The 22,399-nt window shown below is 32.8% G+C and overlaps 1 protein-coding gene across 1 annotated transcript; it reads right to left on the bottom strand.

Moving 5' to 3' along the window:
- Positions 1-13,174: 13,174 nt before the first annotated feature.
- Positions 13,175-14,134, bottom strand: LOC138384147 (olfactory receptor 56B1). The gene has a single exon (XM_069469423.1). It carries the CDS (start codon positions 14,132-14,134, stop codon positions 13,175-13,177), a length of 960 nt encoding a protein of 319 aa, XP_069325524.1.
- Positions 14,135-22,399: the final 8,265 nt, after the last annotated feature.

Genomic DNA, 22,399 nt, shown 5'->3' with positions numbered 1-22,399 from the left:
AATAAATGTTTCTACAAATTTTAATGCTTAATAGAATGTAACAAATAACAATTTTAATAAATTTATTAAATATCAAATTTAAAATACCTGAGTTTTGGAAATGAAGAGACAAATTTGAGTGATATCTCTAAAATTTTATGCTGATGTCACAGTAGCCTGGAGGGATACTGTGTAGGATAAAAGATCTATTGTGCATTGTTTGGCATTTTTACACCCAAACCTGCACGGGAATATGGTCTTTGGCATACCATATTGGGTACTAATAATGAGATTGCTTAATCAATTCAGAGCAATGAAATAGCTTCAATATTAGTGAAAATGGCAATTATAAATGCTGTGTCTAACTTAATAAATAAGTCAAAATTATATATACAATATATAAAAATGTGTAGGTTATTGAGTCAATAAACATATCTTTCATAGAAACCAAAGTTATGGAATATTTGTTATTTATGACATTACTTTATCCCAAGATACTGGCACTTAGTTTATAGTTGTTATGTGAATGAAAACTGAAGGAGAAATAAGAAGTTTATATATTCATGATTCTTGTATTATTTAAAAGGAGGTTAGAGATATTGACAAATAAGCATGTTAAAAATGTGAAGGAAGGATGACGGGCTGAAGGAGAGAATCATGTCAAAACAATAAAGTGGCAGAACAGAATAATATATATCCCACTGAGACAAGAAAAATATTCAAAATAAAATTGTGGGCCTGAGAACACATGAAAAAGACAATTCATACACATTGTAAATAGTAATTATCATTTTATAGATTACAATTGCAGATTAAAAAAGAGATCTTCAGATTAAGTTTTAAAAAAATCCTCTGTACTATTTATGAGAGAAACTTTAAATACAAAGTTTGAAAGCAAATGGATAGAATAAATCAGATATTCTTACAGAAGCAAAACAATATCAATATCAGATATAAAAAGTAGCAATTTGTTTAAAATGATAATTATAAAATAATATGAGGAAACATTAATAGGATAATATAATATTTGTGACTAGGCTGAACCTGAACCTAAGCACATAACCTCAACCTGAAAGAAATTCAGATAGAAAAGGAGCAATTTATAGCTTTGAAAAAATATTTTTAATATATTTCTTAAAATTAATATGTGAACAAAAATGATAACAATGTAAATTTGATGGCACTATTTATGCCAAAGGATTTAAATGGAAACCTACATAGATATAGACATTTGTGATCTCTATAAAATGTAAGAGATCATAGATCATTTTAAGTGCACCAATCCATATGAATATCAGCAATGTTCTAGGTAATAAGTGAAAAGTAATAAGGAATTATTATCATAAAGATAATAAAACAAAGTACAAAATGAACATCAATAACCATAAAAGAAAAAAGAAGCACACATATCTGAAAAAATTTAGCAATAGTATGAAATGATAAATGGATCAAATATAAAATAATAGTGGAAATCACAGAAAGTATAGAGTGGAAAAACTGTAAATCTTTAAACTTCAGGAATATGGTTAAATATTTAATAAATGTATAACTTTAAATACATATATTACAAATAAAATATGTTATTTTATTTATTTAGTCCAAATTAGTGGACTAATAACTTAATACAAGTAATTATAATAAATAATTTTAGACTAAACATAAGAAAAGCAGAATAAAAATTAAGACAGTAAATTCCTAGAATTAGAAAAATATGATAAGAATTTTTTAAATCTGAAGACATCATTTAAAGAGAATCATAAAATAGACAAAATCTAAAAAATTATTCAGCAAGAAACATACATAAAAAATTGGGACATGACATATAGAGAAAAAATATTTTAAAATGCTAAAGAGTATGGTAAATCAATTTCTGTTCATCACTGTGGTGAAGATCCAAAAGCTACTAGATTACTAAAGTAAAAAATATATCTGGCATCTATCTTAGAATATAATGATCTAGGTTGAAATGCCAGGAAACTTTAAGACAAACCTTTTAAAACATAAAAAAATTCTTGTAAGAAAACTTTATAATTTATTCTTATAGTAGATTATATTTATTTATCCACTGATTTGTGTTAAACATTAATATTATTTCTTGGCAGGTGTATACACGAATCTAAGTGTTCTTTCAGTTCCAGGATTTCCCACTGAAAGCAAATGTATCATTCTTACAGTTCAGCAAAAATTCAAATATTTTGGATGAAAATGCAGCTCTATATGGCCCTATGGACTTTAAAAGTTTGCCTTCGCTTCTAGGATCCTTGATTATATTCTATTAAATAATTCATGTATAGATTCTAGGATTGTATTAAGGATTAAATCTTATTAAAGTCCCTAATTAAAATCCTTGCAAGATAATTAATAGTTATGTGGTAAGTTTAAATGAGGCCCTGGATAACTACTGGCTTATTCAGGACAGTAGTCATCAAGGCCTGATACCATGAAAACTGCTTATTAGGTATCAGAAAGCTAAGAAAAAATGTGCTTGACCGTGTATAGAAGTTCAATGGATCCTGAGAGTTATGACTTCTGATACAACCATTTAAATATTGGGCTCGGAAAAGTTTGTGAAGGATTACACTGTTCCAAAATATCTAATAAAATAGGACAAAACAATGAATATGATTCTAAGGAATATTGGTGCTAACATATTTTACTATAATTTACATTTTTGCATATTAGGATATAGTGGTTATGGGAATAACATTTTTGTCATATCAAGTTGTAAAAATTTTTCAATATTCTGGTTAATTTGACATGGAATTCACTTCATGATTTCTATAGAGTCATTGGAGGAATATTGTGTAGATGCTCCTATCATAGCTGAGTCCTACTCTTTCATAAGGCATCCCCAAATCTCTGCAAAAGATTAAAAAGACTGGCTTTGGCCCCAACTATGTACTTACTGTGTGGGTGCTATGCAGAACTTGTCTTATGTAGTGATCTTCAGTATACCTAGAGCTGGTTTACAGTTACTGGAGATGACCTCTAGGATTTTATGACCAATAACCAGAAACGCAGGGGCTACTGAAGTATAGAAAAAGCCAATTCCCTAGAGCTGCAAAACCCAATCAGCCTAAGCCAGTCAAACCCAGGGCATGGATATAATTAGGGACAAGTACTGAAATCACTTTGTTTAGCTAAGATCTTAATTTGGGTATGGGGCAGCTAGCTTTTGTGAAATATAAGTATAAAAAGGCTTAAATGTATAAATTTTAGGATAAGTTTTTCTTTGAAGAAAGCTTTTGGAAATTTTTTTTGAAGGAAAAGCAGAATATAAAGGCTTTTCCTCCTATATTTTTAAATTTTATAAACAAAGAAATTTGAGGGATTTTCTCTCAATTTTTATCTCTAGGGCTTGTCCAATTTTGAGGAAGACACTCAAAATAATTGGGGTAGTGAGCTCTAGAAATCAAATAATACTAAGTGATTAACCACCAGATAGAGACTTGAAATTCTTGCATCCTGCTGTATTTGACTTTGGTAGTCTGAGCACCATTATGTAAAGGGAAGAAGGGAAGATAAGCCTCTTAGCTCTCTGAAATGCTGCAGAATAGCCTGTTTACCTGCGTAACCATAAGAATAGTCCTCAAAAGAATTCAATTAGTCAACTTCATCCTACCTACCCCTCAACCTCATACAAATATACACAAATCAGACAACCTTATATTATAATATTTCATAGTCTAAGCTTATCAATATGTATGCATATTTTAATAGCATAAAGTGTCCATAGTACACCTTCCCAAACTATTTGCCACAACTGACAGACAAGTTTTCCTTCATGCAAGCTAGATTCAGAACTATTATTCATTTCACAACAAAAATATCAAACACTTATATAATACTTCCCATATTCCATAAATTATTCTAAGCATGCTACATATTTAAAAAATTGATCCTCATAATAACCCCATTGAGTTATGTACCATTATTTTTACATTTTATAGCTGAGGAAACCGATGCACATAAGTATTAAGAAACTTGTCCAACATCACACTTAGTATAATATATGGTAGAGATGAACTTGAAATTTTTGTACTATTTTCCCTTGATTCTATGGATACCAACAAAAAACTCCAAGGTTTTTTATTTCTCTAACTAGATTAAAATTCCTTTTAGTCAAATTTTTGCTGATTTTGAGGCATATTCCAAATTTTATTTCTATTGAAAAAATACTTTTGTTTATCCAAGAGCACATTTCCCACACTGCTAATAACAGAGTCTAATGCCCCCAGTTGTGCTCCTGGTCTCACGCACTTCTTTTCTTGTCTATTTTCTGCCTTTATGATCTTTATTTAAATTTCCACTGCTTCCTCCCCTAAACATTTAAACATGTTTAATTCTCAATTATTTTAAGGAGAAACTATTCTAATACTCTTCTTTACAAAATAGACAAGACTTCTGTGAATTTTGTGTTTTACTCTTCTGTCCCTCCCATGGACTGTACAATCCATTATGATGTAACTTCTTGTAATTAAACCCCCTTACTGATGAACTCCTTGTGCTTGAATTCAGACTATATAATCCTAACTTCATCTTGCTAGCTCTTTCTGCAGTTTTACACATTACTAAGTAGGCCTTTGTGATAAGGGCTTGTGATTCAATTCAGTGAATTGGATTAACAATCACCCCAGTTAATGGTCTTGCTCTATATTCACATTCTTTGACCTATAAATTTGTAGTCCTAATCTCTACTACCTTGAGTTTGGCTTTGAGACTTGTTTTGGTCAATGGGCAGTGGCAAATTTGATATAAGCATAAGCTTTAAAAAAATACATGTACTTTCCACCTCCTCTTTGGAACCCAGCCAGTGACATCCTGAGAAGTTTAGGCTTTCGCACTAAGAATGCATGACCATACTTTTTTATTAGTCAAATTTTATTTTTAGTTTTTTTTTTCTTTTTGCAGAAACTGTCAAAATATTTTCCAGAGTTGCTGTACCATTTTACATTCCCACCAGCAACGTATACATGATTCAGTTACTCCATATCCTTGCCAGCATTTTAGGCTGTTATGAGGTTTTATGTGATCCATTCTAATGCTTTGCATACTTGTCAAAAATCAGTTGGGCATATTTTTGTGGGTCTATTTATGGGTTCTCCATTCTGTTTTGTTGATATGTATGTCTATCCTCTGCCAATCCAGCAGTCTCAATAATTGTAGCTATTATATAACAAGTCTTGAAATTGGGAAGATTGTTTTCTCACTTTATTATTCTTTTTCAATTGTTTTAGCTATTGTCGTTCCTTTGACTTTCCATGTAAATATTAGAATAATCTTTCTATATCAACCAAAATTCTTCCTGGAATTTTTAGAGTAATTTAATTAAACCTGGGTATCAGTTTGGGGAGAATTAATATCTCCCCATTCATGAACACTGTATGTCTCTACATATATTTGTATTTTTAAAATTTCTTCAGTGTTGTATAATTTTATTATGCAAGTACTATACAGGGTTTCTTTTGGATTTATGTACATACAGTTTCTTATTTTCTTGCTTTTGTAAATAGTATGAATTTTTAAATTTTCAGTGTCCATATGTTTATTGCTAGTACATGAAACTAGAATTGATTTTGTATATTTATTTTGCTTTCTATAACTTTATTGAACTCACTAATTAATTTTAGAAAGATTTTTTTTTGGTAGGTAGATATTTTCTATGTAGACAATCATGACATCTTCAAATAAGAAGGCTTTAATTGCTTCATTTCTAATTCTGTGTCTTTTCTTTTATTATCTTGCTTTATTGGACTGCTAAAACTTCCAGCATTATGTTATAAAAAGAGTGGTGAGATGAAATACCTTTGTCTTGTTTCCAATCTTGTACACAAAACATTCCACCTTTCAACGTTAAGTACAATGTTAGCTACAGGTGTTTTGTAGACGTTCTTTAATCAAGTTGAGAAAGTTCCTCTCGATTCGTATTTTTGGGTGACTCTTATTTTTTAATTGATAATGGGTATTAAACTGTGTCAAATGCATTTTTTACATCAATAGATGATCATATAATTTTATTCATAAGTCTGCTACTATGGTGGATTACATTGATTACTGAATACTGAACCAGCTTTGCATCCCTGAAATAAATCTGACTTGGCATAATGTATAATTTTAAAAAATATTTTTGAATTCTACTTCTTCATATTTTGTTAGAGATATTTGCATCTCTATTGATGAGGAATATTTTTTCATCTATATTGGTGAGAGTTTGTAGGTTTTGTTGTTCTTTGTTTTTTTTATTTCAGAATATTATGGGGTACAAACATTTTGATTACATGTTTTGCTTTTGTGTGGTTTGAGTCAAAGTTATATGTGTGCCCATCACCTAGGTAACATGCATTGTACCCATTAGGTGTAAATTTACCAGTCTCCTCCTTCCCCCTCCCACCTACTTGGTTTCCATTGAGTTTTACTACCATATGCGCACATGGGTGTTGATTGATTAGTTCCAATTTAATAGTGAGTACATGTGGTGTTTGCTTTTCCTTTCTTGTGATACTTTGCTTAGTATCTCTAGTTCCATCCAGGTTGTTACAAAAGGTATTAGTTCACCATTTTTTTAATGTCTGCATAGTACTCCATAGTATACATATATCACATTTTATTAATCCACTCATGTATTGATGGGAACTTGAGTTGATTCCATATCTTTGCAATTGTGAATTGTGCTGCAATAAACATTTGCGTGCAGGTATCTTTTTGATAAAATGACTTATTTTCCTTTGTGTAAATGGCCAGTAGTGGCATTGCTGGTTCAAATGGTAGGTCAACTTTTAGTTCTTTGAGAAATCTCTATAATGTTTTCATAGAGGTTGTACTAATCTGCAGTCCCACCAACAGTGTACAAGCCTTCCTTTCTCTCTGCATCCATGCCAGCATCTATTGTTTTGGGACTTTTAAAAAAAGTCCATTCAGGCCGGGCGCAGTGGCTCACCCCTGTAATCCTAGCACTCTGGGAGGCCGAGGCAGGAGGATCGCTCAAGGTCAGGAGTTTGAGACCAGCCTGAGCAAGAGTGAGACCCTGTCTCTACTAAAAATAGAAAGAAATAATCTGGACAGCTAAAAATATATATAGAAAACATTAGCCGGGCATGGTGGTGCATGCCTGTAGTCCCAGCTACTCGGGAGGCAGAGACAGAAGGATTGCTTGAGCCCAGGAGTTTGAGGTTGCTGTGAGCTAGGCTGACGCCACGGTACTCTAGCCCGGGCAATAGAGTGACACTCTGTCTCAGGAAAAAAAAAAAAAAAAAAAGTCCATTCACACTGGGGTAAGGTGATATATCATTGTGGTTTTAATTTTCATTTCCCTGATGATTAATGATGCTGAACATTATTTCATATGTTTGCTGGCCATTTTTCTATATTCTTCTTAGAAGCTTCTATTCATGTCTTTTGCCCACTTTTTAATGGAGTTGTTTGTTTTTTTCTTGCTGATTTGCTTGAGTTCTTTGTACATTCTGGATATTAGCCCTTTATTGAATGTAGAGTTTGCAAATATTTTCTCCCATTCTGTAGGTTGTCTGTTGATTATTTCCTTTGCTGTACGGAGGCTTTTTAGTTTAATCAGGTCCCATTTATTTATTTTTATTGTTTCTGTAATTGCCTTTGGGATCTTCTTCATAAATTCTTTTCCTAGGCCAATATCTAGAAGAGTTGTTCCAACATTTTCTTCTAGAATTCTTATAGTTTCATGTATTAGATTTAAGGCTTTTATCCATCTTGAATTAATTTTTGTGAGTGGTGAGTGATATGGACCCTTTTTCAGTCTTCTACATGTGGCTATCTGATTTTCCCAGAACCATTTATTGACTAGCTATTCTTTACCCTTTGTCTTCTATGGGGAAAGATCAAATGGCAATATGTGGATGGTTTTATATCTGAGTTCTCTGTTCTGTTCCGTTGGCCTATGTCTCCATTTTTGTGTCAGTACCATGCTGTTTTGATTATTATAGCCTTATATGATAATCTAAAGTCTGGTAAAGTGATGTCTCCAGATTCATTCCTTTTGTTTAAGGTTGCTCTGGCTATTCAGGCTCTGTTCTGGTTCCAAACAAAGCATAGAGTTACTTTTTCTAGACATGCAAAAAATGATGTTGGTATTTTGATGGGGATTGCATTGAATCTGTAAATCACTTTGGGTAGTATGGACATTTTAACAACTCCTGTTGTTCCTACCAGGCTTTTCAACATTTTTCAGAGAAATTTTCCTAAGTAAATAAATTCTTTCTTATTCTCTATGTTTTTATGTCTCATGTTCTGGTCATCTTGATTAAATACTCTAAATTTCCAAACCCTGGCTTCTTCCAGTACACACTATTTCATTCTTATAGCTCATTCATAATGTAATCATAGTGGATTTAACTTTAATTACCAGCCTGGCAGTCTGGAGAGTGCAGTAACCATAACCTTGTATGTGAGAAACTTTTTCATTACATTCCTGAATAAGGGTAGTGCTAGGCTCACAATATAAATGAAGGTATGGTCCAGTTTGTAAATCAGATCCTCAGGAGCATCCTTCCAGAGATCTATACTCCATGTTTCAAGTCTCAGATTTTCTAAACCATCATGGATACTTTACTATCACAAAATTTTCTTATTGGTTATTATACAACTATTGAGTTTTGAGGCTGAATTTTCATGCTCAAGTTTACTTCTCCACCATGTAACCCTTCGTACTTCCAAGAGTCTCTATGTAAGCTTTGCAATTTATCACACTTAACTTTACTAAATATCAACTGCCTTCTTTTTCTCATCATTGTTCCATGTGGTTTCAATACAACATGGTAATAATCAGTCAACTCCACTGTCCTTCTACCTATTGCCCACCCCCAGCCCCTTCTTTCAAATGCCTGAAATGATTGCACTGGCAAGGGCATCTCCTTCCACAGGGACATTTTCCCACATCACCATTGGTGAAATCTTCAGCAATTGGGTCGCCACTTGTGCTAGGGACTGACTGTGCCTTACATTGTATCATTCCACTCCCATTATGACCTGTGTGGGTTTTAGTTAAGAATTGGACTAGACAGGATCAGTCATCCAATACATTTATTGGGAAAAACACCTGTGAAATTCAAAGGCTAAGGAGGCTGTAGAAGGTGAAGAGAGGCTTTAGCCCTTAATTCAGCTCTGATACCTGTGAAAAGAGAGAGAGAGATTGCATAAGAAATGCGTCACCTCTCAGTGCCGGTCTAAGAAAGTCTCAGGCAGGACGTGGGGAGGCCCCACACTTAGGTTGACCATTAAAGGAGTTTCATTTTTGCCCAGAATGTCTTACCTCTAGCTCAAATTGTCTTGCCGTGTCTGGTAACTGGCAGGGGCAACTCAGGGAAGCATGATCTTTGTGTGAATGTCAAGGCATATTCAAAGGTGCAGAAGCCAGAGGCTTTCAGTCAACCATGCTACCCATATCAGTCAGTTCTCTTGAAGGGACTTGTGAGAGGTGCAAGTCCATGGCCACCACAAAAGAAAGAAAACACTAGATAATCCCAAATAGAGAATTAAAAAAAAAAACCTGCCCTATACTCTTAAGAAACATCAATATTTGTGACAACAGTCATGAACCTATGTTATGTAAAGCAAATTATGTCAGACACTAAAAGACAAATACTGCATGATCTGACTCACATGCGAGATCTTAAAAAAAAAAAAAGAAAGGAGCAAAAGAAAAGAAAAACTGGAACTCATAGTAACAGAGTATAATGGTGGTTACCAGGAGTGGAGGGATGGGGGGAAAAGAAAGATATTGGTGAAGGGTACCAACTTTCAACTTGTAACTTTTTAGATGACTAAGTCCTGGAGACCTAATGTATAACATGGTGACTACAGTTAACATATTGTGAACTTGAAATTTGCTACAGAGTATGTCTCCAGTTCTCTCATCACACACAGAAAAATAAGAATGCAAGTTGATAGATATGTTAATTAGTTTGTGGTAATCATTTCACAATATATAGGCATATTAAAATATCATATGCATCCTTTAAATATGCACAATTTTTATTTATCCATCCTACCTCATAAAGCTGGAAAAAATCAAAAGTAAAAATTGTGAGGAAATGCCCCATATTAAAATAAAGACACATGACAATCAAATGAAATATTTGATCTTGGGTTGGATCCCAAACATGGAAATAATTGCCATAAAAGACAATATAGAGTTGTTTGTAATAAATTTAAATATGGACTATGAATTACATTACAGTAAAGTATCAATGACATTTCCCTGATTTTATTGACGGTTTTGCACTTGCGTAAATCATAATGTTTATTCTTAGAAAATACACACTAAAGTATTGAAGAGTAAACAGGCACAGCGTCTCCAACTTACTGTCAAATGGCAAAGAAAACTAACATATAAATATGTTTACAAACATACATATGAAAAGAAAGACAAATTATAAAATAAATTCAGCAAAATGTAAAAATGTTGTGTATTTCGAAAGAATGTACAGCATGTCTTGTTTTACTCTGGCAACACTTATGTAAACTTGAAATTATATCAGAATAAAAACTTACTTTAAATTTTGTTTCAGATATTTAGCAGGCAGTAAATTACTTAAAATGTTATTTTTTTTTTTGCATTCAGTTTTACCTGTAAAATTTGTCAGATCTAAAATTGTATTATTTCTTTATTCTAAATAAATGTTCATTTTGTGGTTATATTGTATTTTTTTAAAAAAAGAACCCTTCAATTTTAATGTGCTTCAAACCCTAGAAAACCTGGATCTGAACCTGGCCACATGCATAGAGATAAACAGGCCCACATAAAGAAAAAAATGATGGCAATTCTCATTTTCTTTCTCTGTCTCCTCGTGTCTTAATCTCTCTCTCTCTCTCTCTCTCTCTCTCTAACACACACACACACACACACACACACACACACAGAGTAGACAATACATATGCAGCTCAATGGGACAGGAAATACTTCTTGTGGAATTCAAATTTCTGAATCAAGAAAAACAGTTTCACTTTCTCTCTGACTTCTGTGATAATCCTCTACATCCTTGTATAAAGTTATACACTTTTGACTGATACTGGTTTAAATGAGATTATATTCCTTAAACCAGAAGAATCCTTTTGTTTTCCATACTCAAGACTCTATAGTTGTATAGAAAACTGCTCTTCAATTTAAATCTTCAATGAATATTTCAGTTCCTTTTGCCTGAATATCTTTTCTGTGAAGGAATACAAGGGGCTACTTTGGAAATCCATGGTCTGTATTCCTTCTCTCTTCTCATAACATTTTGTCTTCATTTCCTTTGTGCTTTGAAATTTTTTATTAAGTGGCTCTTGCATAAATTCCTGACATTTCAATTCTGCTGGATTGTAATGTGTAAGTTATTTTTTCTGGAATCACATGCCATCTCTATTTTGTTTCACGGAACTTCCCATTTATCATAGTAGTTCTTAGATAATAGAAATATCTACACATATCTTTATTCACAGTATCAAACATATATTTTCTTCAATTATCTATATGTCCTGAAATAAATTGTTTTTAAGGAAAGTAGTTTTATGCGTCCATAGGATATTGGGGTTTTTCCCTTTAATAAAATCTAAATAAAGTCAAATAGATTCATGTTTGCATGGAAAGCCAGACTAATAAAGAAGGTACTTCACATTATTTTCAACATAGTTGAGAACTGATGGACCTTGCCCTTTATATCTAACTGAAGGGCAAGTGACAGCACACAATATGTAAAAAAAATTATATCATCCTGTATGCATCTAGACCAAATTAATATTCATATTTAAGAGGTATCTTATAAAATATCTCAGCTAGTTAATGACACACTTTGAGCATGGCTCCAATGGAAAGCAGCCTGAATCAAATTGAAATACACAGCAATAATAGGTTAAGCCTTATTGTTGTTGTTCATTGGTCTTGAGATCATGAAAAAGAGAACAAAATTTTTAGGGTAGTGTTTTCACTGGGATAAAAATCTCACATGAGCCTTATGCCTTACAGGTTTATTTCTGATCTGCTAAAGATCTTCTCACCTGTTCAAGCTGCCTATGTTCTTGCATAGCCGTAGTAGTTATTAGCAGAAGAATAGGTATAGCAGAGGTGCTGGTGGTATAAATAAACCTGGTGAGTCAGTCAGGGTTTCAGCAAAAAACAAAAGGTACATGCAATGTGAGTCCCAAGAGAATTTAATGAAGTTGCTATTAACTGAGTGGTAGGTGGGGTTAAGGACACAAAAATGGATATTAAAAAAATGATAGATGCTGGGTCTGGAGAGACTAATCTCAAAATGCCTTTCTCTCCCTCTTGGCCTGAAAGGGAAAGGGGAGAAAAACATTTCACTGAATAACCATAAAAGCTATAGCTACAACAGACGAGTTGATTAAGAAGTGTTATCAGGAACATAGTCAGAACACTAATGGCAGAGCAGGGGCTGGAAGTGGAAGAATAAATAGCACAAATTCTCTCTCCTTTGCAGTATAATCTTCTGTTGGTGCATCCCATTGGCTTAATTCAACTGAATGCCCCAAATTAGAGAAGGCTGGGCTCATAGTATATGAAGATCAGTCCTCCAGTGCACATAGCGCAGGGCAGAAAGGGCAGGGAGCATATCTAGGGAGGCAGATAGAACACGTAGGAGATGCTCGTAGTTATGTATATCTTTGGGGTTCCATTTGTTCAAGCATGGTCATTTCCTCAGATTCTACTGAAAACTCCATCACAGTATGATTTGAGTTTGCTCATATGTAGTGTTTTCTTTTCCAGCCTCTTCATTCTATATTACCGGAGTGATGCTTGTCAGGCAGACTGACTTTGCTCCCAAGTCACAGCTAACAATGTGCAAGCATGACTTGTAATTCTGCCCCAATCACTTATTTCTTTGGTTGAGTAGGTGTATGTGTGTGTATATGTGTTTGTTATTATAGTCATTTTTATTTTAAGGATAAATAAAAATATAAATAATTTGTTTTTTTTATTCTTAGATTTGTTTGATAGAAAATATTTCCATATTCTCATAAATATTTATGTATTTAGCTCTTGCCAATACTTCAGAGTAGCTATGAATGTTTTTTCTTTCCTTTTCCTTTCAGAAGTATTCACAATTTTTTACATATAAATACAAACATGACTCTCAAAGGCATTTATTGATTACTACATTGTCTTTCAAATTATACTATCCTGTTTAGAAGAAGCTAAAGTTCATGTACATGATAGAGAAGTGTTTTATTTCTTTTGTAAACCCAAACAAAGCACTTTTTGAAAGCCTGCCCTAAGTTCTCTGGTCCTAAGTGCATAAACTATAGGATTTAGGGAAGGGGGGACGATGTTGTGCAGCACATTGAGTAGAACTGGAATCAAAGTAGCTTTCATCTCTGCCAGGTGAGTTACTGAAATCACTACAACAACAGTGTAGAAGAAGAGGATGAGGATGAGATGGGAGCTACAAGTGCTCAGAGCCTTGGATGCAGCTTCAGCCGAGTTCAGTCTAAGCACAGACCGCAGAATCAAAGTATATGACAGTATAATAAGACTCAGATCACTCCCCATTCCAAGCCATGCCAGAACCAACTGGCAAATGCTGTTTGGCCTCCTGTCATCACAAGCCAGGCTTGTGACCCCAAGGTTAGAGCACAGACAATGCTCAATTTCATTCCTGGAGCAATAATTACGTTGAGCAGCAAGTACCGGCACTGGAATGACAAACAAGCCATTTCTGAGCACCATGAACAGGGTAGCTTTTAAGATTAAGGAATTGGTGACAATTGATGGGTAGCGAAGAGGGTGACAAATAGCCACGTATCTGTCAAAAGCCATGCAGAGGAAGATACCAGACTCCATGCCAACAAAGCAGTGAATGGCATAAATCTGAGCAAAGCACTCAGGGAGGCTGATGACCTTGGCGTCAAACCAGAAGATGGCCAGGATCTTGGGCATGATGGTGGTGGCCAGGCCCATGTCCACCACAGAGAGGATGCCTAGGAAAAGGTACATGGGCTGCTGCAGAGAAGGGTCCTGGCAGATGGTGATGAGGATGAGGATATTTGCCCCGATTGCTGAGAGATAGAGTAGTGCCAGTGGCAAGGATAGCCAGTGTTGCCAGCTGTGAATGCCTGGGAGTCCCAGCAGGATGAATTCAGAGACCTGGGATTTGGAGCTATTGGAGGCTTTGAGAGATGCAGACATGTTTTCCTATGAGAAAAAATGTTTTCCAAAGTTGCTTTCTCTGAGCATAATCATCATTAAATATTATTTTGAAACTTTCTTCATATATCATAGCTTAGAGCTATATTTTTCAGTCCACCTCTTTTAGTAATTTAAGATAAATGATAAGGAAGTTTTATGGCTTTAGAAGTGAAAATAAACTTAAAAGTCACAGTTATCTGTTTTGACTAGGGAAATTTCATCATGAATCTGAAATCTCTATTCATATTGTCCTCAGATATCCCACCACACAAACATGATTCTAGTTTTTGCTAAATGTTTATAGCTTCAGAAATTTTGTGGAATCTGGTGAATGTCTTGTTTTCTTCATATTTATTTCTGTGTTGGTTGAATCAGGTGTGTATTGACTTATAACTTAATGTTTTAGAGTTTGAAATTATGGGAAAGGAATCTGTTGTTGCAACATTCCACATTAATGTGCATGTCTATTAATATTTTCTATAACCTTCCAAAAAATTGTTTTCATGAACTTTTAAAAATGTGCAGAAATAAACCATGATGCAGATTGAGGGATAGGCTTTTCTTCATATTCTACTGTGTGTGCACTTCTGAAAAGGGTGCAAAAGACTAACTTAAAACAAATTAAGTGATCACGGCTGAATTTTTCAATTTAAGGAGTCATAATGGAGACATATTTAGTAAGTTTTTTATAGTTGAATTTTAGAGAACCTAGAATGACATATAAATACAGGATTTAAGTACAATAATAATTTTCTTATTATTGTAGTAAGAACACAATATTATATCTATTCTCTTAAATTTTTTAATGCTGAATACAGTATTATAACTATAAGCACCATGTTGCACAGTAGATCTTTAGAACTTATTCATCTCATATAAATGAAACTTTATACTCATTGAACAATAAATTTATCCTATTTCAGAAATAAGAATTACTTGACCATATATTGAAGAAATTGCTTAGAATGCTCAAAATCATGTTCTAAATTAAAATCATTATCTACCACTAAACTCTGTTTTCCAAGTGCTTTTTATTTTGTATGGTTGCCCTACCAGCCAAGCCTGAAACTGGCAAACCAGACTGGCCTTGCCACAAATAATTGCTCTCTTCTTATGTTGGTTTTTTTCCTTAACTTCACTCACATGGACCCCTTCTCTTCAGTCCTATGCTTCTTTAACTGCCTGGAACAATTATTTCTCATTTGTCCTTACTTCTTTCCTTCTGCTAGCAATGTAACCTTTCAAAATTGGTACTTGCTTGCTTAAAATAATTCATGCCTTCGCACTTGCTTTCAAAGAAAGTCCAAACATGTTTATTGTGAACAAGGCACTGTAAGATATGACAAACTCAATTGAGCATCATCTCTTGGTATTTTACACTTGTATTTTACACTACAGATACACACAATATTTGCTCTTTACAAAAATTATTGATTTTGCAGAGTATTTCATTCTCAATATTTTTGCCATGGTGGAAGATATTGCAGGTTTATAAACAAGAGAAAAAAACTGGATCTTTTGTACCAAAGCTTTAAAAGGGTCTTTAAAGTAGGATGCTAGCAATTTAATTATATTAGTTTGGGGTTTATTGTTGATATAATTATTGTTAAATAACAAAACTATCTGTGATAAAATTCTCCCATGGTATTACAACCAAGAGAAGATTTTTATTCACAACTAGATATATTTCTTTATACAAATTTCTTGCTGCCTCTATCTTTGAATAAACATATACTTCCTAATGATGGGATAAATCATCTTTTGTTAATGGTGGATGTAATTTGGATGAACAGGAAAATCATCTAAATGTATCCATAGCAAAATTTAATGAATGAAAGACACAGACAAGCTTGAACAAGGAACTAATTGCACTTTGGGTTTTTGCATGAGAGTTCTGATGGAGTTCAGCACAATTACTCCATTTTAGGAGCTTGGAAGTGTGTAACCCGTTTGATTTGTACAAGACCTGTAGTTTTTGCTGACCCTCATTTTATTACTTTATGTCCTCATATCACACAACCTTTTACCTTTGGTAATTTCACATTTTCGTATAAATGTTTTTTCCTAGTTGATATATGTGTGATAAAGTTTAAGAGAAGGAGTACGTTTGAGCTCAAAGAAGGAATTATTCTACTATTTTTTAATAATTGCATTCTGGAATGACACAGAATGTGATTCTGTTGTGCAGAGCAATTTATATATTAATCCTGAAGATAGTCTGGGAGTTTGTTTTTTATAAACAAAGTAACTTCTCATTCACCATAAAAACCTGTTGTTTTAAAATTCTAGCCTCAATGTCCTTTGTAAAGGCTTTCTAGACCTCTATATCCTGCTAGGGTAGAGGGAAAAATCAATCTCTTTTTCATCATGTTACCAAAAAACATGAAGTTTAGCATGAGGCATCAAATGCTGTAGGATTTAGCCAACGGGACAATGAGAAGGATTTAGTACTTACTGTGGTTATGAGACCAAAGTTCCTGACAATGACAGGAGTTTCCTACTAGGAAAATAAAGAATTTTTTGAGAAAGAAGCTTTCACATGAGATGAAGGTGTTTTCTCTGCTTAAATATAGCACAGATGTTATATTCTTCTGGAACTTATCAGGAATAATCAGGTCAGTGACCTCAGGATAATGGACCTCCTTTGGAGACATGAAGTGAGAAAGTCCCATAGAGAGAATTGAATTCCTAGGATGTTAAATCCCAATAGAAGAGAAAGCAGATTACATCAGAGATACGTTTCTTATTAATGTATTCTGAGAATTTATATAAACCAAAAAACATCTTCATTTATTGATTTAAGATAGGAGTAAAATGCATGGGAAATTTTATTTTGTTTTATTTTATTTGTATATAAATTTATGGGGTACAAATGTAGTCTTGTTATACTTTTGTAGAAAGTAGAGTGGTGGTTACAAGAGGTTGGGGGCCTAGGTCAGTGAATGGGGAGATATTGACCAAAGGGTACAAAGTTTCAGTTAGACAAAGAGGGAAGCTTTCCAAGATCTCTGGCACAAGTTGATGACATAGTCAATAATGATATCAATAATAATTTCCTATGTATTTCATGTCCTGAAAGAACAAATGTTCTCAAAGAAAAACCAAGCATATGAGGTGATGTATATGTTAAATAGCTTGATATAATTATTGCACAATGTATACATACAGCAACACATTACATTGTGCCCCATAAATATAAAAATTATTTTTGTCAATTAAAAATAAAAAAATTAAATAAAAAATAAAAATTTAGAAAATATTTTTTGTTTTATGATTGGGAAAAGTAAAGCATGTTTACAGGGTGGTATATAAACTATTCAGTAAAGAGAATAAGAAATTGACAACAGTGCAGAGAGAGTTGGAGATATGAGGGTATAAGCTTGCTTAGAAAAAGGAGGGTGATGTGAAACACCTTTCATAACTCACATGCAGGGATCTACCTCAGACAGAAAGAATGCACTTGTCATTTAACCTCAGGAAAGGAGGATAAGATATTAGCGTATGTAGGTGGGCTTGATATACTTCATTATGTTTAATTAGAAGAAAATGCATGTTACTATCTGTTAGTGTTTTGGGGGATTTTTGGACGAAGAACAGAAGGGAGGGAAGCTCCAAATTGATGAGAAAGTGATATTTACAATATAGCGAATGCAACCTTCACAACTCTGAGATGAGACAACAGTCGTGGATGTTTAAACTATCGCTTTACTGTATTTACATAAATAATAATCTGATATTATCACCACCTCCTCCTCCCCTTCAGTTTTCTTTGCTCTCTTCAAGTAAACTTTTTCATGCTTCAAGGACCTCATTTTAAACTGGATTTCTTGAAGTAGATAAGATGTAGAACTTCAACACCTTAGAGCACATAAATTACAGAATATACAGGAATTGACTAGTAGTTCCAATTTCCCTTTCATAACCTGATGTGTGGTGAAGGATGTGTATAATTTCTGATTGCCTAACTTTAGCTCTAGGTGCTTTCAGTGGCAAAGACTCTGTGTGAGTTCCCCAATTACAGAAAATCTTTGTGTGATGGCTCTCTCAGATGCTGCTTGTAGTAGGGATATACAGGCAATGTGAGCATATCCACTGCCTCCTGCAGGACCAGAATGCCAGAGGTCTCATCAAGGCTTACCTTGTTTCCCCAGTGTGCAGTTTCTTCCCCAGTATTTTTTTCCCTTGGTGGAACAGTTTAACCTTCAGGCCAGTAGGCAGTGCCCATGAGTAAGAACTGGCTGCAGCTGAAGCAGAAGAATGATGCAATACCTCAATGGTGGGCAGCTGGGATGCTTCTAAATTACCATTAAGTATAATACTTTTTTAGTTTTATTTGTTTGTTTTAATTTTTTATTGAGTTTTTGTTTCAGTTTCTAGTTTGTTGAGTTTTTTTTATTCTCATGAATAACTGGTGGTCTATCAAATCATATTTTTTACATATGTCAGAAAGCATGTTATTTCTTTCATTGGTTAATATGATGGAAAACATATTTTTTAAACAATATGGAAACACAGAAAACCTACAACAGCTGAAACAACTGCAGGGATCAACTCAACTTGTTCAGTTGTATTTTATGGAGATACATTTATTTTTAGACTTGGGTTCTCCATTTTCTTGGCAGCATTTTTGGCTGTTTCTAGGTTTTATTTCATCCATTCTCATGCTTTACATATTTGTAAAGAATTGGGCGTATTTGTGTGGATTTATTTCTGGGTTCCCCATTCTGTTTCATTGATATATGTATCTATGCTCTTTTCAATACAACAGTCTTGATTACATAGGCACATAGCAAGTGTTGAAATTAGGAAGATTGTTTTTTCTCACTTTATTAATTGTTCAGTTGTTATAGCTATTGTAGGTTCATTGACTTTCCATATAAATTTTAGAATAATCTTGTCCATCTTATCAAAAAATCCTTCTAGAATTTTTATAGAAATTGCATTAAACTTGTTTATCAGTTTGGGGAGATAAGTCCCCATTCATTAAGACTGTATATCTCTCCATTTGTTTGTATATTTTTATATCTTTTATCAGTGTTTGAAACTTTAAGCATATATAATGTTTGCAAATGCTGACAAATAAAAAGTATATGTCTATCAAAAAAATACCATGGACATTATTTGTATAAACACTGTACATGTGTACATGCTCATTGTTAGTACAAGTATCAGCAATTTATTTTTAATGTTTATTTTGCTTTCTGTAACCCTATTGAACTCACTTATTAGTTCTAGGTACCTTTTTTGTATGGTAGATCATTCATATTTTCTATATAGACAACTATGACATCTGTAAATAGAGTTCTTTTTTTTCTTTTGGATTCTGTGTCTTTTCTTTTTTTCCCTTACTGCACTGGCTAAAATTACCAATACTTTTTAAAAAAAGAGTGATGAGATGAAATATCTATGTCTTGTTTCTGATCTTAGGCAGAAAACATTTCATTTTTCATCAAGTGCAATGTTAGCTATAGGTTTGTAGATGCTTTTATCATATTGAGGAAATTTCCCTCATTTCCTATTTTGAGGACTTACTCTTGTAGTGAATGATGGGTGTTGGATTTTTTCAAATGCTTTTTTAACATCAATATTCAATCATAACATTTCTATACATACGCCCGCTAATATAGTGGATTACATTATTTATTATTAAATACTGAATGAGGCTTGCATTCCTGGAATAAATCTCTCTTGGCTATGTTGTATAACTTATGAAAATACTTTTGAATTCTACTTGTTCATATTTTGTTAGAGATATTTGCATCTATATTGATGAGAGATATTTTTGCATCTATATTGATGAAAGTTTGTAAGTTTTATTGTTTTTCTCTTTTATCTGGTTTTTAGTATCAGGGTTATTATACTTTCATAAAAAGAATTGTGCAGTATTCCCTCCACTTCTATTTTCCAGAAGATATTATGTAAAACTAGTGTTAATTCTTTTTTAAAATATTTGGTAGAAATTTCCAATGAAACCATCTGGACCTAGAGATTTTGTCTTTGGAAGTTTTTAAATTTATAATTCAAATTTTTTTCAAACTTATAGGGCTAATCAAATTATCTCTTTCAGATTGAATGAGCTGTAGTAGTTTGTGGTGGCTTCTTTTGAGAAGTTGGTACATTTCATTTATGTTGTCAAATTTATTAGTTTAGAGTTGTTCATTGCATTAATATTCCCTTATTATCCTTTAATGTTTGTAGAGTCTTTTGTGATATCTATTATATCATTCCTAATATTGGCAATTTGTTTCTTCTCTCTATTATTACATATAATTTAGAATTTGTAAATTTTATTGATATTTTCAAAGAACCGGCTCCATGTTTCATTATTGTCCTCTATTATTTTTCTGTTTTCAGTTTTATTGATTTCACATTTGTTATTATTTATTTCCTTCCCTCTACTTGCTTTGGGTTTGTATTATCAATATTTTTCGAGATTCTTGAACAAGAACTTAGATGATTGATTTGAGACTTTTTCCTTTTTCTTTATAAGTGTTTAATTCTATGGATTTCCCTCTCAGGAATACTTTAATAATGTCCCACAAATTTTGATATGCTGAATTTTCATTTTTCTTCTATACAATGTATTTTTTTAATTTCCCTTTAGATTTTTTCTTTGAATCAGGAATTATTTAGAAATGTGTTGCTTAGTCTTCAAGTAAATGAATATTTTCATGTTTTCTTTTAAAATTAATTTATATTTTGATTTCATTCTGTTGAAAAACATAGTCTGTATGCTTCAAATTATTTAAAATGTTTATTTCTTTTATTGGACAGGTTGGGTATATCTTGGCACATGCTCCACAGGCACTGGAAAAGAAACTGTATTCTATTCTGCTTTTGGTGAGTAGTGTGTTCTAGAAATGTTTTTTAGATTCTGTTGATTGCTGATGTTCTTGGGTTCTATATCATTGCTGAATTTTTGTACAGTTGCTTTATTCATTGTTAAGAGAAGTGCATTAAGTCTTCAAATATAATTGTGGATTTGTTAATTTCCCCTTTCAGTTCTATCTGTTTTAACATCACATGTTTTAATACTGTATTGTTTTTTGTGTATATATTTAAAATTGCTATGTCTTCATAGTGGATGGTATTTTATCGTTATATACTTCCCTTCTGTGTCTCAGGTAATTTTATTTGCTCTCTGTTCTACCCTGTCTGTTATTAATATGGCCACACCTGCTTTCTTTTAATTACATTTTTCATGATATATCTTTTTTGACCATCATTTTACTTTCATACTAACTAAATCATTATATTTGAAGTGAGTCTCATAAATATCACATAGATAAGCTATGGTTTTGGTTCCACTCAATCTCTATCTTTTAAATGTTTTATGTAGACCATTGACATTTAATTTAAGTATTGATATGTTAGAGCTTGAGTCTAAAATTGTTTATTAGATATGTTTTATTTTTATTGATATGTTAGGGGATTAGGCTAACATTTTTGTCTTTCTATTTTTTCCCTCTGTTTTTGTTTGCTTTTTTTGTTTGTTTTTTTTTTGTTGTTTGTTTGATTCTCCTTTTATTTTCTCTGGCTAAACTCTGGGATACTGAACATATTTTAGAATTCTATTTTGATTTATATATTGTGTGTTGGAGAGTATCTGTTTTTATAGCTGTATCAGTGGTTGCTCTATATATTATATACAAAAAACTTATTATAGTTACTACTTGCATCATTTTAATCAGTTCAAGTGAAGTGTAGAAACCTTACCTCTCATTATGTCCTTTACCCATTCCCATTTATAATATAATTGTCTTAAATATTCCTTAAACATATATTTAAAACCATATCAGACACTGTTATAAATTTTCCTTTAATCATTAAAGTAATATAAAAGACTCAAAATGTAAAGGAGACTATAGTTTTTACCCATATTTTTTGTCTAACATGTTCTTCCTAATGTCTCAAGGTTGCTTCTTTTATGATTTTCTTTCTGTTTAGAAAATTTTTATTTAGCCACTGTTTAGAGAGGCTATGCTAGTCAAAAATATCTTTAGTTTTACGGCATCTGTGACTATCTTAGTAAATATGTGTGTGTGCATATGTGTGTGTGTGTGAATGGAGTCTTTAATTTCACCCACATATTAACCATTTATAACTATCTTTTTTTTTTCTGATGTATTTTAGTTTCTGTTGGATGTGTTTTCTCTCATTTGAAGGTTATTCTTTATTTCTTAGAGCAGGCATGTTAACACCTATTTTCTTAGTTTTTTGTTTTTGTTTTTCTGGGATTGCCTTTATTTCAACTTCTGTTTTAAA

This window comes from Eulemur rufifrons, chromosome 6, assembly GCF_041146395.1.
Source record: "Eulemur rufifrons isolate Redbay chromosome 6, OSU_ERuf_1, whole genome shotgun sequence".
NCBI lineage: Eukaryota > Metazoa > Chordata > Mammalia > Primates > Lemuridae > Eulemur > Eulemur rufifrons.
The sequence above is the reverse complement of the archived record's forward strand: the minus strand, read 5'-3'. Positions and strand labels throughout refer to the sequence as shown.

What these genes read in the sequence shown, in the direction of transcription:
- LOC138384147 (XM_069469423.1), bottom strand. Translation starts at nt 14,134, where the DNA reads ATGTCTGCATCTCTCAAAGCCTCCAATAGCTCCAAATCCCAGGTCTCT.